The sequence below is a fragment of the Apteryx rowi genome, unplaced genomic scaffold (assembly GCF_003343035.1).
Source record: "Apteryx rowi isolate R43461 unplaced genomic scaffold, aptRow1 scaffold_151, whole genome shotgun sequence".
NCBI lineage: Eukaryota > Metazoa > Chordata > Aves > Apterygiformes > Apterygidae > Apteryx > Apteryx rowi.
This window is the reverse complement of record NW_020447764.1, coordinates 62,414-75,629: the sequence shown is the minus strand read 5'-3', so window position 1 is coordinate 75,629 and position 13,216 is coordinate 62,414. Positions and strand designations below refer to the sequence as shown.

The window sequence follows — 13,216 nt, the reverse complement described above, 5'->3', positions numbered from 1 at the left end:
ACAAGCTGTGGCTCGTTAGCTCCTCCAAACCATGACTGGGCTTTGTCAGGAGAGTGATAGTTGGCCCAAGCTGAAGCTGCACCAGCTGTGCTGACAGTTCCACCAAGAACCAAACAGCCTGGACCATACCATGCCAGTGCTCGAGTCGGTCCCCCGGGCCCATTAAATTTATATTTCATAGGTGTAGTCTTTGATTCTGATTGATCTAAAAATGCAAAAGAACTTTGCTGAAGACAATTCATTTGAGCCAGTGTAAAACCAGGGTAGGTACAGTTTCAGGCTAATTAAGAGAGGAGAAGAAAACCTGCACTATCTCCAGTTTATGTGATATGAGAAGATATATCATGCTGGCTAATGCTGGTAGGGGAGCTAATGCTCCTTTATCCAACAGGTAAATCCACACCTGAAAGCCAGCGTGATGAGACAGTAATGATGGTTTCTTTCTTCACTCAGCTAGTAAATTTTTTTGTGAATTCATGCTCTGTCATTAAAGATCAATTATTAGAAAGATTCTTTTGGAGAGAAATGCAATAACTACCCTTCCAAAAAACTTTATAAAAAAATGTAAAATTCTTTATATAGCTAGCAATCTTGGTACATGAATTTGATTTGTATTGTGGATGTACCTCTCAGAAAATCTGGTTTCCCACTCTGGTTTCCCACAGCTTTTAAGAAAATTAAAATATGTTCTCTATACAAAGGATGGTATTCAAAGTACCCTTTCATGGCAACAACCCAAGGTTCCCATCATTTTCTCAAAAATCTTCCTTTTTTGACATTTACATGCTTCTCAGTTTAGCGTCCAACAAAAATCTATTGCTGGTATTAATCAGAGTGTGTAACTAAATGTCATATAAATAATCTGATTTTAAAACATATAAACTTTAGTTTTGCTAATTTGTATTTGGAAAGCGCACTGTCCTTAAGAAATATCAATACTTTGTTATATTTGAAAAACCTGTATTAAGATAATGAAATTAAGGCAGAAGTTACTAAGATTGCACAACATACATGTTTAATGCTTCAGATTCTTTATAAACTGTTTTTATTGGAAATGTATCATATTTATAATGTATCATTCTTAGAATATGGATTGCCAGATTGCCACAGCATTAAACGTAACAGATTTACAAACACTGATATAAAAAACCCTGTTTGTATGTACTTTTAAAATCAAAACTACTTTAAGAAAGTTTTCAGACTACTTCATTTTTACTAAATACCAGCATTTATTTTGCCTATACAGTCCTTAATCTGGTATGTTTATTTCTTGAGAGAAGTTCGACAAAGAAAAAAGTTTCCTGAATTCAGTGACTGTATTATTATCGGCTGAGGTTCCCACGGTGCACACCTTAGGAGAGGAGGCTGCTGGAGAGCGAGGGACTCAGCACTGTGCAGTCCTCAGCACTAGCTGTGTGACTGGGGCTTTGTGTCGCTGTTCACCCAAATGCTACACAAACTGTAATTTTTTCCTTTCCGTCGCTGGCTTTCCTGTTGTGTTCATCACAGAAACACTGGAATGTTTCCCAAACACGAGCAGCAGGGAGTCTCCTTCTGACACCTTGCTGTGGGAGGGGAGGATGTGTTGAAGCTATTACTTTACAGATGGGTAATATCAGATTCAGAATAAATATTTGAGTTTCCTTCAGTAGTTGCCCATGTCTCGCAGTTGGAAATGTATGTGATCACAATTTATTTGATCTCTGATCCATATTCTCATTCTTAACATGAAAGTTATAAAACCTGCTTGCCTAGCTCGCTGGTGTGTGAATCCTCCTGATTCCCTGCCAAACTGAGGCTCAATTTACTGACACTCCCCATAGTTGCTTTGCAAGGATAAAGATAGGTAATTTTAGAATTAAAAAGTAATCTGTTATCAGAGCATTGATTATGCGAAAAGTGTCCTGTATGAGTTGTTTGGGAGGAGATGTGAACTGGGGGAGGGTACATAAGTATTTCAGCAGCGTCTAAGTGCATGTCGCAGGCATGCATGTGTACAGGTACAAAATTCTCTCTCTGTAATTGTACTGTGGGAACTGAAGAAGAAATAGAATTGGCTGAGACTACTGTATCTTTTGAATCTTGCTGAGAATAAACAAAGTTCACTAATATATCTGTCTAAAAATAAATCACCTACACAAACAAGATTTTTTTTTGCAAGATGCATCAAAGAATTCTCATTTTCAAATATTTAAATTGTGAAACCTGACAGCCACCTATACATTTCTGTACCTCTTCCTGAGAGCTGACTTTCATTCTTAGTTGGTATTTGTCACTTTGTATATGGATGATGATGTGGAGAATTTGCTTGTAAAAGTCTGGCAATCAAAATGTTGTCTTAGAAAATGCAGGAATTTCAGTGGGGATTTGGTTTTCTTTTCACTTTTCTCTTCCCGGTGAAAACAGTGGGTTCTGCAACTTCTTTCTTTCATGAATTTAGCATTTTTAGTACAAACTGGGATCTGTAGGAATTAGTGCAATTAATGAAACTCTTTAGTAGTGAGCAGAAAATTTGTGCATTGCTACTGTAATTTTTATTTTCTGAAATTGAGCTTTTGTCAAACAGGTCTCCCCTTAGCCCAAAAGAGACTCCCACTAATTTAAGGGAAGGTATCAAATATTACTGGGATACCATCTGTTTTTTTTTCTGTTAGTGAGATGCATACCTACAACTTAGGTTTTATGCTGGATTTATCCAAAATGCATCACCGTGACATTTTTAGAATCTGCATTTTTTTTCTCTGAAAGAAAATTGATGGTTTTGAAAGGTTGTTGAAGACTGGAGGGGTTTTTTATAATTATTTTAAATTTTCCCAGCAGGAATTGATAACTTGCAGGACATGAGTGATTATCATGGGGACTTTTTTTTCCTCTGTAGCAGGTTTTACTTCTTATAATCTTGGCTTGTGGGAACTGAACTATGTGCCTGGTTTGCTTATTAGTCTGCACTGTCATTATTTTATGTGGAAAGTTTTGGGAAGAGGACCAGTTGACTTTAAATCAGTTGTGATTTATTTAGAAATGTAAAATACTTGTGAATAATTCTGCAGATAATAAAATGACAGTTATTTAGCTCTCAAATGTATTAAGTAACTTCAAGTGTTAAAAATATTTTTTTTGAAAAGGAATTGTATTTGTGATTTCTACTCAGCTGTCTAAAGATCTGATGACATAAAGTTTGTGTCTTTATGTCATCTTCTGGAAAAGTTGTATCTTTTAGTGAGCTTGATTCATAATTATGAGACTGAAAATGTTCTAACCTGAAATCTTAGGTGAAGCACCTTGAATAAGTATTTCAACGGTACATACTGTTCCTTCAGTAAATAACAGTATCAATACAGCAAATAACCTCCTTTTGCTCTTTTTAGTTCAGCCTTTTTTCAAAACATCTTGGGAGTATTTTAATTCCTAAGGCCCGGGGGCTGTTATACTACATTTCCTTGCAAGAGTTGCAGTCAGAGGGTCACTGTTGGAGTGTGCACCCTCTGCCCCCAGGGAAGTGTGCAGCAGTTTGCATATTCCTATTTCTTTTCAAATGGCAGCTGGGTGCTGTTTGTTGGGGAGGCACTTTACCAACTTAGATGTCAAGCAAGGGAAAGGGGAATGCGCTTTTTCAAATGCTTTAGACAACTAATAGACTTAGTGTCAATTCTGCAGATGGTGTGGGAGTTCCTTTTAGTTTACATAGGGAAAAGTGAAAAAACTGAAGAAATACTACCTGTTAGTTTGAGTTTTTAGAGGACAATTCATGTACATAATTTTCAGTGTCTCCCAATGACACACACACACTTCTCTTTTTCTCTGAAATTAAAATCTAACCCATTCACTGAACTGACAGTAAAATGATCCTTCTTTTTGCAAATGCATGCCTGACTGTAATGAAAAAGATACTAAACAGAGAGAGAGTTAAATAATTCCTAGGCTGCCTTGCTGGTCTAGGTAGGATACATGATGTGTTGCTGTATTTTACTTTGTATTGAGGATGGATGCTGCAATTCTGTTGTTCTTTGTGCCCATTTACAGTAGAGACACACAATAAACTCTGCTAAGTAAAATTGTGTTTAGTTTTCATTTTTTAAAAAGGCTTGGATAAGGTAGTACTGCTGACATTTTAAGTGCTTTGAGTAAGTGAAGAAATTTGGTAGGGTAAGGATGAAATTAATGCCACCTAGCTTTATCTATCTAAAAATTAAGTATCTAGTATAACTATTCAAGTTATAGTAGGTCTATCATCAAAGGAAAGAAAGAGACATCTCTAGCGAATGACTCTGAGATACATGGTGTGGTTATATCTGTCCATGGACTGTAAAAGGACTCTAGAGAACTGGCTTTACTGGTATTATTTGAAAAGGTAAATGCCACTTTTCAATGGCTGGAAATGCCATGAATTAAGTAAGTTGTGTGGGGAAAACTCTAAATCCACAGGCTTTTCTTTCTTGTGGTTTTCAGTAGAACCTGCTTGTTCCAGTATGATACATACTTAATAAGTATCAAAAAGTAAGCATAATTTTGTATTTATTGTTAGTATTTTAAGTATATTTTTGAATAAACTACAAGTGAAGTTCAAATTATTAAGTTATCTTTTTAGGATTCATATTGTTAATGCACAAAGAGCTGTGTTTGTTTGTTTCTGTGAACAGTAAATTTTAGCAGGTTTATACCGAACAAGACAAATACTGTAATGAGCAATTTGCTTTTTGTTACTAGACAGTTATAATTGAGATGATGTCATTTTGTCAGTCTGTTACGCTTCTCTCTGAACATTCATACTCTCTAAACATTCATATTCCATTAAATTTAATAAAGTAGTTTTATAGGCATGTGTGATTTCCTGCTTCCTGAGAAGTCCAGCATTTAATTACTCAACCAAAGCATGACAGACCTTTATTGTTAGATGTGTCCCAACATTGTGCAGGCATTGTATAATCTACATTTTCAAGATACTTTACAATTGTTTTGAAACTTGTAATTCTATAAATTAGTCCTAAAGGCAGAAATAGATAAGTGTATTGTCTGCAATGAGGGACACTGTGCTTCCTCTCATCTGTATAATATATGTAGTTGCAAAGGGTGAAATTCTATCTTTGCATGCTCATGGGCGATTGATATTGCAGTCAAGGTCTATATTATCACTGGTAGGGACAAGAAAGGAAACTAAGCATTATCTGTGTATTTGGGAGGCTGAACGGTTAGTTAATTTGAAGAGTAACGTTTTAAAAGCAGATGATAACTTCTTGTCTTTGTCTACGTTTTTTTAATAGGAACAGATGTCTCAGGTGTTGGACGCGATGTTTGAAAAGCAGGTTGAAGGAGGCGAGCATGTCATTGATCAAGGGGACGACGGTGACAACTTCTACGTCATTGATAGGTGAATGGTTGTGCCGAACTAGCACAAAGGATTATGCTAAAGTCCTTTGAGAAAAATCTATTTTTCTCTGTACTCGTATTTGATTCTTACGCATGTTTGCATGGGAGAAAGAAAATATAATGCATATGAATCAGAGCAGCTGTGTTTGAGCTGTGGAGGGTGGTTTTTGAAAAGAGGCAGTTTTTTTAATGGAAATATGTCACTACCCTCTTTAGGTATTGCTAGATCCCAAAGACTGTTTTTTTTTCATACAGAAACACAATGGGAAATTTTTCACGACTTAAGATTTGAAATCTTACTGCATTCTAGTACTATGTACAATTTCTGGTTCCTGTGATTATTATTAGAGCTCAAGTAGCTAAGTTACCACATTTCATCTGCAGATCTGTCCTGGTAAAAGCATGTAACTAAGTAAAATCCTAGATGCTGCTTACTGCTGAAGCCAGTGAGTTAGGAGGAGCATGTACTTTGCTGTTCTGCACTAGTCATTTGGACAGGCTCCAGCCAGGCTGTGCCAAAACACCTTTTATTATTTTGTGTCTTCAGTTTGAAGCTATGACAGTGTAATAAATCCAGTTTATCTTTAAATCCAGTAAATCTAGTTTATCTTTAAAATGAGTTACTGCCAAAAATAACAACCCTGTCCCTCCCTTTAAAATGCAACTACTTTTAGTATTTATGGAAATGATTGAGATGGCCCTGCAAGGTGACTAGTATCATTTAAGCAAGCAGAATATATATTTCAAAATGCTTTATCTTTAGAATTCATGGTATAAAATAATACAGTGAGTGGCTACTTAGCAAAGAACAGGAAGAGATTCCACTTACTGTATTTATATATTTTATTCACAGAGGCACATACGATATTTATGTAAAATGTGATGGTGTTGGGAGGTGTATTGGAACCTATGATAACCGTGGCAGTTTTGGTGAGTTGGCCTTAATGTACAATACGCCCAGAGCAGCTACAATTATAGCTACCTCTCCTGGTGCCATCTGGGGTTTGGTAAGTGAAATACTTGTTTTAATGTATTAGTCATTTTTTTTAAATGTTTTATATAAATTGCACTGATATGCTATATCAGCATCAAAAAATGATTTATAATTTGGGAAAGTTTAATTTTAAAACTTGCTCAGAGTTCCAGACAAAGACAAAGACGAATCTTTTTCCAGAAACTGGAGAAACAACCCTGAAAGACTCAAGAAAGCACTGTTTCCTTTTTTTTTTTAATAGTTTTGTTTTATCCTATTTTAATGATGATTTTCCAAACTGCCAAATGCTGACAATTACTTTGACATATATATATAAAATATTTTCCCATATCTTGCTAGGAAATGCATTTGGTTCTGAGTAAAATTCCAAAGTAAGATTATTTATCAGTGTTATACAATCTGGACCTTTGAAAACAGCAACAGAAATTACCAAAGAGTGAAACTCGGATAGACATTCTGCATCAAGGCACACATATTGATCTAATGACAGATCCCAAGGTGGTATTTCTTGAAGGGAAATGTATGGTTCTGCACCAGCCTAATCTGTGTGACTTTGGGATCATTGCAGAGTTGAGGACACTGTAAGAATGGCTTTAAATTGGTTTGGGTTGTATTGGCCAGCAAGTCCCCCTGTAGCAGTGAAGCCTGCAGTGCATTTTGCCTCTGTCCCCAGGACACGCGCATGAAGTCACTAGAAGAAAACAGCATACATCTAGTTTTCCATCTTTTTGCTTCACGTGGATTGCCAAATATTAAGCAGTGTCCAGCTAGCTATCTAGGGCAGCACTGAGTCTACTGAAAGAGCAGAAAGCAGACTTACTGTGCCCTGAGATCCAGACCCATGTATTTTGTTTGCAGATGATAAACTCTTCGCTTACGTATTGATATGCGTGGGACTTTGGGATGATTAAGAAACTTTGTAAATTAAATATTTAAATACTGATGATTTGCTAAAGATCTGAAACAATGTTTGTTTGAAAACCATTAAACCCCAACTTGTCATACAGAGACTAACCTCTCTTGATAATAAACGCATGGTTGAACCCCAGAAAGGTAGAGAATATGTTTCTTTCTTCTGTTTTTGGGGTATATATTGTTCACTCCACTCAATGCTCAGCTCATAGCCGAGCTGGTTAAGCTAACCTCTCTAGCCTCTATATATAGCCAAGGGGCAGAGAAGCTCTTCACAGTGTGAATCAGATCAAGAGCTTAACTTAGGTGCTCTTACCTGATCTCGAGGGGAATCTTTCTAATCTGACTATATGGGGAGCCCAACTGGCTAAATTAAGTGACTAAAACTGGGTAATGTGAAATTCTTCAGTCATTTCTAAAGCATTTTCTACCACGCGCACATTTTCTGTTAATAAACTTTCTTTTTCTCTTTCTATTTACAGGACAGAGTAACGTTCCGAAGAATCATTGTAAAAAACAATGCCAAAAAGAGAAAAATGTATGAAAAATTTATTGGGTCATTGCCATTCCTTAAATCTTTAGAAGTAAGCTTTCTATTACATTATTTTAATGTCTGTATCAGAGGTCCATGATAAGGCTCTGCCTCTACAGAGTTTAAATTTGGAATTCAAATTTTATCCAGACTTAAATTTTGCATACTTTTGTTTGGGAGAAAGACCATATTTTTGATATTTATAAATTTTCAGGACAAGAACCATAGTTAATATAGTATAAAAATGGAATTTTTTTTTTTACTTTTACCTTTCATTTCCTTAAGCTTAATTTTTACTAGAGATCAGGCAGTAATATTAACAATGATTTAGGAAATTGTAAAATATTTTCATTTAACAGCTATATTTTTAAATGTATACTTTTCTGAAAATAATTTTGTAAGACTTGGATATGTAAAATTCTTACAAAAATGGAAGTTTTGTCAACACACCTAGCTGTTAAGACTATAATATACCCTTTGGAATGCTATTAAACAATTGTTCCTGTGTGTTAATGAATATCAACACAGGTGAAGAAAAATATGCTACTCTGTAAAAAGATTTGTGAAGAGAAGTATTAAAGGACTTTCTAAATGTAATATTGTAATGTTAATGGAGTATTCCTTGTAATTCCTTTTTTTAAATTAAGGTATCTGAACGTTTGAAAGTGGTTGATGTGATTGGCACCAAAGTATACAAAGATGGAGAACAAATCATTGCTCAGGTACAGTTGTTTATTTCTTGTTTTAGATTTTTCTCCTAATAGGCAACAATTACTATATTATGTATAAAGAATACATGCTTTTTAACTAAATTTTTCTTTGTCAAAAGAAACCTAAATACAATGAATCTGGTATGCAAGAGAGGTGATCATACTGTTTCAGAAGCTAATTTTTCATTTATGATACTTTGAAAAACATTCCTTTCTGTTTGTATGAATGAAGTAGTCAACAGTTTTAGTATATTTAGAAATGCAAACTGTGTAGAAGAACTACTGCTTGCACTAATGAACACTGAAGACTTATCTTGTTTCTGTTGTATAAACACCGTAATCATTAGAAGAGGAATGTAAAAGGAAGCCCATCAGGATAGGCAACCGAGACTGTCTTGCCCCAAAATATTTACTGGAGGTCAGATATAGCCTTTGGAGACGTAGTTATATTGGAACATCTGTAAGGAAAATCATTTGGGATGAATACATAGGGGAAGAAACAGGAGTAAGGATCCTAAAATCTTCCCTAACAATATTTTCCCCTGCATTTTGTCTAAGGCACAGTCAGCTGTGTCTTTTCATAAAAAGGGCTTACTGTCAATTCTGTATAGATGTTTTGATTCTTTTGTGCCATGAGTGTAGAAGTGATTTATTTTGCAGTAGGTATCAAAAAGCTGCAAGGCGCTGGCTGCAAATATTTTAATGTTACCATTAAACTAAAAAACAACTTCTGCATTTCCATTACCCACTTTATTTTTTCCTTTACAGGGTGAAATGGCTGATTCTTTCTTCATTGTGGAATCTGGAGAAGTAAGGATTATAATGAAAAGAAAGGTAAAACGTTCCTAAAATATATAGAATTTTGTGCGTTTTTTTAAATCTTGATGTATTCTAAATGTTAAACAGTAATGTCTCTTGTTACCATTGTTGTTAACTTTACTTATAAAATTCTGAGTTCAGCAAATCTCTCTCTCTCTCATTCTCTTTGTTTCTTTCTCTTTATTTTTAAACTGATATTTCAGGGTAAACAAGATGTAGAAGAGAATGGAGCAGTTGAAATAGCTCGATGCTCAAGAGGACAGTATTTTGGAGAACTTGCTCTTGTAACCAACAAACCACGAGCCGCTTCCGCGTTTGCTCTTGGCACTGTCAAGTGTTTAGGTATTGTTCAGTGATACTCTATATCTAATATAAAATCATACTTAATCTAACTGGTTGTTTTTATTTTGAACTCTGTCTTTCCTCCAGGATATAAGATTAATTACATTTACCTAATAACAAATAAGACTTTTAAAGTACACATCTATTACTATTACTAAATATTTCTATTTACATTAGAAAAATTATTTGCAAATAATAACTGGTATTAAACACACATTCTCCAGTGTTGCTCTGGTCACATGTAGGTAAGAATGGTTTGAAGATAGTGCTGAGAGGATTGCAGCAAATTTTTTATAACTGTCAGATATACCTGTCCAACATTCTAGAGATAGATAAAGAATTTCCTTTCTCACTAGACTATCAGCCAAGAAGTAACTGCGTAGTAAAAATTCTGTCCGATTTTATCACCATGACTTAAGCTTTAACAAATCCTTTGTTTTCACCAGCCTGTTAATTTAATCATTCTGTCACACTGTAGCCTCAGCCACAGGAAAGCAAAGACCGTAGGAGCTGTGCTCATAGATGACCTCTTCTCATCCATTCATTTTCATGGTCTAAAGTTTAGCTTCTAAATATTTACATCCAATTAATGGGAAAATTGCAAACTGCAGAGACAGATTTAGCTTTCTTGAATGACAGTCCTATTACCAAGCCAGCAAACAAAAAGTTTTCCACTTACCTATAAAGCTATTATTTTTTAAAATCCTTAACTCCAAACATACACAGATGAACAGACAATAAAGATCAAAGACAGGGAAGAACAAGAGGCAGTGGTGGGGAAGAGTCTGTCACTACACAGTATGAGTGAATGCGAAGGTCTCTGGCACTGCCCAAATAGCGGAGATCTTGAACTTTTCGTAGCAACCACGAGACTACAGGCCACCAGGTTGAAAGCTGATTGAAGTATGAAGTTTCCTCCTTGGCCTATTGGAAGCCGGAGTAAAATAGCAAAGAAATATGCTAGGCTCAATCCTAAATACAGCCACAACATCAGCAAAGGATATATTTTATTGAAATTGCAAGGGTCTTAAAACTATTTTCTGTGGAGGAATCCAGGCCTCTCCAGAGTTCTCCAGCAGCTTTTGGGTCACACAGACCTCAATCTGAAAATATTTTCAAAATAAGGAACCCAGCTAGTTCTAAGTTAATTTATAAAGTTCCAATACAGCTATGTTTAGCTGATGTTGTTTTTGCTATGGTAAGTGGTTCTCTTCTGTGTAAACAAAGTATATGCCTCAGTAATATCTTTCTTGTTATCATTTAAAATTCTACACTGGCTTGTCATAAACACTAAGGTTTGTGTCTGCAACTGACAAACACATTATATTCTTTCTCTTTCTCTCCCCTTTTATCTTAGTTATGGATGTTCAGGCATTTGAAAGGCTTTTGGGACCTTGTATGGAAATTATGAAAAGAAACATTGCAAACTATGAAGAGCAGCTAGTTGCTCTGTTTGGAACAAACATGGACATTGCTGATCCCAGTGCATGAACTAAACAATGGAGCAACGAGATCTGTTACGAGAATATAGCACAGTAGTGGTTAGTCCACTGAGAAATTGTCTCTCTTCCTATAGATGCCAAGCATTTTCTGTGATTTTAGGAGTGGGTTTGGGGGTATCTTTTGGACTTACTACAACGGAAATACTAGTAAACAAAATAGGAATTTAATAAATTGTGGGCTTGATTTTTAAGGGTGCTCAGCCTTGATGGTTTCTTGATATGAAATCAAGAGGACCTGTAGTAGCAAAGCACCTTTGAAAATCAAGTCCTTTACATGCAGCGTTTCCTTAAAGAGTAGATTTCAAGAAACCCACATGCGATGAACTTGTTAAACCAGTTTCTGTTCTTCGAAATGGTTACAACTTTTCTGGAAAGACTGTTAGTTTGAATGTGATATGTTGAAAGTATTAGTGCACACAAAGTGTTTATATGTATTAATACAGAAGATATACAGTAGATATTACTTTCTGACTATTACAGTTGTCATGATTTTATGTTGCATTTATCACAGATGTAGTGAAACACAAGACTAATAGTAAGATAAAGCATGACAATGCATTTTGTGTAAAGCTCATGACCCAAATATGATTTTTAACATTTTGTAATTTGTTTTAAAGTCCTCTTTGTTCAATATGTCATGTTTCAGCACGACATTGTAATATCTTATGCAATTTAGAGGACTTGTATATTTTTGCAATAAACTGCATTTTTTATTAGTTACATGTATTCTGTACATTCTGGAGTGAGGACAGCTGACAAATTAACCCTGATGCTTTAAAAGCAAAGGTGTAGGTCATTGTCATGTTCTACCAAATCATGCATAACCTGTATTTTTTTCCTTCTCCCTTGTTTCATATTTGTGCATTTTGTCTTCTCTATCTATGCTTGTTCTCTAGTTAATTTTTTTAGATCTCACGTTTTTATCTGTTAAATCTTTTCCCTATTTCAAATCAAATGATCTCTGTATATCTCTCCTCTTAGCTATCAAAGCTAAGATCTTAGCTATCAAAGATCAGATTCAGTAAGGAAGTGATTGATATCGAAAGCCGTACTAAACTGAACTTGTTCTTGAAAAACATTATCAGCAAGCACAAAAATATTTTTAATTTGAAAGATCAATAATTTAAAAGTTTCATGCAAGTTTGAAAACTATGTTGTTATTAAAGCTGATATGTTCTACTTTCAAAAACCTGTAGGTCATCGTAAAATACCATTTTGGCCATAATAGCATGGGATACCTTCTGAGACTGAGGAGAAAGAATACCATCTTAATTAAGAGCACAGGGCTCATTACTTATAGAGGTCTGTGACTGGAAATTTCAGGCACAGACTACTTTTAATACTGCTTACTAACCTATCTGGTGATGTACATGGAAAGCTAGTGCACATAATGGCAATTGACAGTAGTTTTGCCAAAATGACAGCAGAAGAATTTTAAGAAGGTTGCTTATGCCCTATTCCAAACACCTGAATGATTACATCTTTCCTTCTTAGATAATGACTTTTCTAATGCCATATATTTGTGTATGTTGATGTAATTATTATTCTACAGCTGGTGATATGTTCTGACAATTTATATAATCATACCTGAATATGAAATTATGATTATATGATACTATTTCAATATATAATTTATATCATACAGTATGGTATAAATTATTAAACAAATTATTAACAAAATACAATCTCAGCAAAATTTACAAGTGTCATTTTTTTTACCTAGAAACCTGATATGAATAATTGCAAATATGATAACTTGCCTTTGTACTTTTGATTTATGGAAAAAAAAGAGAAGCCTGTTACACTAGAAGGAAATAATCAGGTAACCAAAATCTACACTCTTGTCATTCTGTATGCTTAATCTCTGAAAGTTACCTATACTTTGCACTAGCTTAATGTGATTAAGAAAAATGCTAACAATTAATTGTATGGCAGTAAACTACAATCAAGGCCATAAATGCCAGTCACGATATTTTCAATATTGTTGGTTATATTTAAAGTTTCCTTACAATAAACAACACTTTTATATATATAAATA

General features: G+C 34.8%; 1 protein-coding gene across 1 annotated transcript in view; it reads left to right on the top strand.

Moving 5' to 3' along the window:
- Positions 1 to 13,216, top strand: part of PRKAR2B (protein kinase cAMP-dependent type II regulatory subunit beta) — an 85,935-nt gene extending 72,719 nt beyond the window's left edge. The window contains exons 5-11 of the mRNA XM_026059033.1: positions 5,262 to 5,368; positions 6,221 to 6,374; positions 7,756 to 7,857; positions 8,453 to 8,527; positions 9,284 to 9,349; positions 9,538 to 9,676; positions 11,034 to 13,216. Of these exons, the coding sequence (XP_025914818.1) occupies positions 5,262 to 5,368; positions 6,221 to 6,374; positions 7,756 to 7,857; positions 8,453 to 8,527; positions 9,284 to 9,349; positions 9,538 to 9,676; positions 11,034 to 11,167 (777 nt within the window). The 3' untranslated portion in view covers positions 11,168 to 13,216. The remainder of the gene's footprint in view (positions 1 to 5,261; positions 5,369 to 6,220; positions 6,375 to 7,755; positions 7,858 to 8,452; positions 8,528 to 9,283; positions 9,350 to 9,537; positions 9,677 to 11,033) is intronic.